We start from the raw sequence: 2,432 nt of genomic DNA, 5'->3' as shown, positions 1-2,432 counted from the left end.
CCTCACCTGACCGTTCAAAATATTGTTGATGATTTTACACTTTGGACTTGGTGTGAATGCCTCTCCTCGCGCAACAGCGCTACCTTATCTCTTGTAACACTTCAACTTCGGTTCAACCTCTTTGTATCCTGCATGATTCGTCTTGGGTATTCACTTTGGTATTTTTGAATTTATCAATTTGCAACGTTTTGATGTGGATCGTGTGTGGTGTTGGCCGTGTGCATCTTAATCATATAGAAACTGAATGTATGCTCGCTTGATGTGACATTTTGAATCAATAAAAGTGCTTGTTATCTAAAACAATAAACCAAATAAGGTAGGCCTCGCTACGCATGCATTGCTACTAAACCATGGAACGCGTGACTCAACCACCATGCACCAAACACAGGTCCACGCCCACTGCCATCACGCACAAAACACCAGGAACCGCACGGTACAAATTCCCGCATCTAACGCCCGACACCACACATCGTCGTAGAAGTCAGAGTTCAACAGAACACACACACCCGTACGCACAAATCCTTGCACGAACCAACCGATCCATGGCGCCATGCCGAGCCGCCGTCGTGAAGACGAGGGCGGTGTGCGTGCTGCTGCTTCTCCTACTCCTGTCGGCCGATGTGCGGCCACAGTCCGTGGATGGGCAGGCGCCACCGGCTCCAGAGGTGGCCGCGACGATCGAAGCGGATACCGACGGCCGCGGCAATGGCACCCGCGGCGCCGGCAGCGGGAACGCCGCGAGGAAGGTGCTGAGCACCATCGACTGCCAGATCTGCGAGTCGACGTGCCGGGTCAAGTGCCTCATCAACAACCTCTTCCAGTGGGGCACTTGCTACCAGCGCTGCAAGGCCGACAACTGCAACGACTGGTGTAGGTAGCCCTCCGTCGAACTAACGAGCCGGCCGATGCATGTCACAAGCATGGAGCCGTGAATGGATCCCAAGTACAGCCGGGGGCTACATTACTATAGATGTCCTTGTGTCTCTCTTGATAAAAGAAAAAAAGATGTCCTTGTGTCCTGCCACTGCTAAAATTTTGGCTTCAACGCCTATATATAAAGATGACGCTGCTACTTTAATTTCATTTACTTATAAACTCGAGCTAAGTGCACACAATACAAACGTTGATGCTCACAAACACATGCACATACACTCGTTACTATGAATCATCCCTATGAATTCACGCACACTCTAAGACATTGAGCACAATATCATTTACAAGTAGGACCATGAATGTTTCCTTGCATCTTCGTTCTAAAAGAAACAAGAATGCGAAAATCCTTTTCTGAGCCCAGGCTCATCTGCACCCGTGTTTAATAAAAAAAATCAAAACAAATACTAGAAAAATTCATAAAATTCCAATTTTTTCCCATGGTAGAAAATTTGATGCGTGAGGTCCGCCCCAATTTTCAAATCATTTGGACAGCTGAGCAACTCACGGCAAAAAAGACAAATTCGGGGTCTGTAAAATAGTTTACTGTTCATGTACTGTTTTGACCCGATTTGTTATTTTTGTTGAGAGCTCCTCAGTTGCCCAAATGAGCTAAAATTTGGATGGAACCTCACACAATATATTTTCTACCATGGGAAAAAATGGAATTTTTTGAATTTTTTAGTACTTTTTGTGATTTGTTTTTTAGCCGGGTGCAGATGAGCCTGGGCACCGAATCGCTGCACTCGAAAGAATGTTACTACTTTTATACTGAACTGTGCAGTGCTATATCCTACATGCAAGAGAAATTGTAGAACAAGGAAATTCAATTTCTGCAATGCAAAACTGTTTTCCTCGAAACCAACAAATCAGATGCTCTGTGTTTTTTTGTTTCTTTTTTGCTTTTTTGTGTTCACAAAATATATACTCGAACAGTAAAGCTACTTCCTCCGTCACATAGTGTAAGAACATCTTTCAAACTGTTTTAGCTTTAAAGATGTTCTTACATTATGGGAGGGAGTAGTAATTGTATATACTTATCTCTAAGGCTCATCAGATTTACCGAAAAAGGCTTTCGCCCCGCTTTATAGATAAAGCAAACCACCACAGCCAAACGGTACAACAAGGTTCACCCACACACACACACAAAGTCGCACAACATAAAGTACACAAGGTTCTGCTGAGGGCACAGCTCAACAAGCCCTGAAAAGAGAAAAAGAAAGCGGGTCAACCGCAGCAGCAGCAAAGGGACTAATTCCGCTCGGGTGGTGGAGGAGGGGGCGGCGGCGCCAAGCGAATAGCCATCGAGCGAAGGTCGGCGATGATGGTGGTGATGGCGTCTCGGTCCTGATGACGGCTAAGCGGCCGCCGGAGCTGCAAGTAACCACACATTTTGAACACAACATCAGTAGCACGTCGAAGAGGGACCCGTTGAATGACAAGCTTATTTCACACGGTCCAAAGCGTCCACGCAAGCACCCCAATGAGCAGCCACCTAATGT

The 2,432-nt window shown here is 46.2% G+C and overlaps 1 protein-coding gene across 1 annotated transcript; it reads left to right on the top strand.

Annotated features, from left to right (window-relative positions):
• The first annotated feature begins 453 nt into the window (after positions 1–453).
• LOC123177992 (uncharacterized) lies at positions 454–1,083 on the top strand. The gene has a single exon (XM_044591366.1). The coding sequence runs from the start codon at positions 543–545 to the stop codon at positions 876–878; it is 336 nt and encodes a 111-aa protein (XP_044447301.1). The 5' UTR covers positions 454–542; the 3' UTR covers positions 879–1,083.
• Positions 1,084–2,432: the final 1,349 nt, after the last annotated feature.

This window comes from Triticum aestivum, chromosome 1D (assembly GCF_018294505.1).
Source record: "Triticum aestivum cultivar Chinese Spring chromosome 1D, IWGSC CS RefSeq v2.1, whole genome shotgun sequence".
NCBI classification, from domain to species: domain Eukaryota; kingdom Viridiplantae; phylum Streptophyta; class Magnoliopsida; order Poales; family Poaceae; genus Triticum; species Triticum aestivum.
Note: the sequence above shows the minus strand (reverse complement) of the source record. Positions and strands in the feature narration are given on the sequence as shown.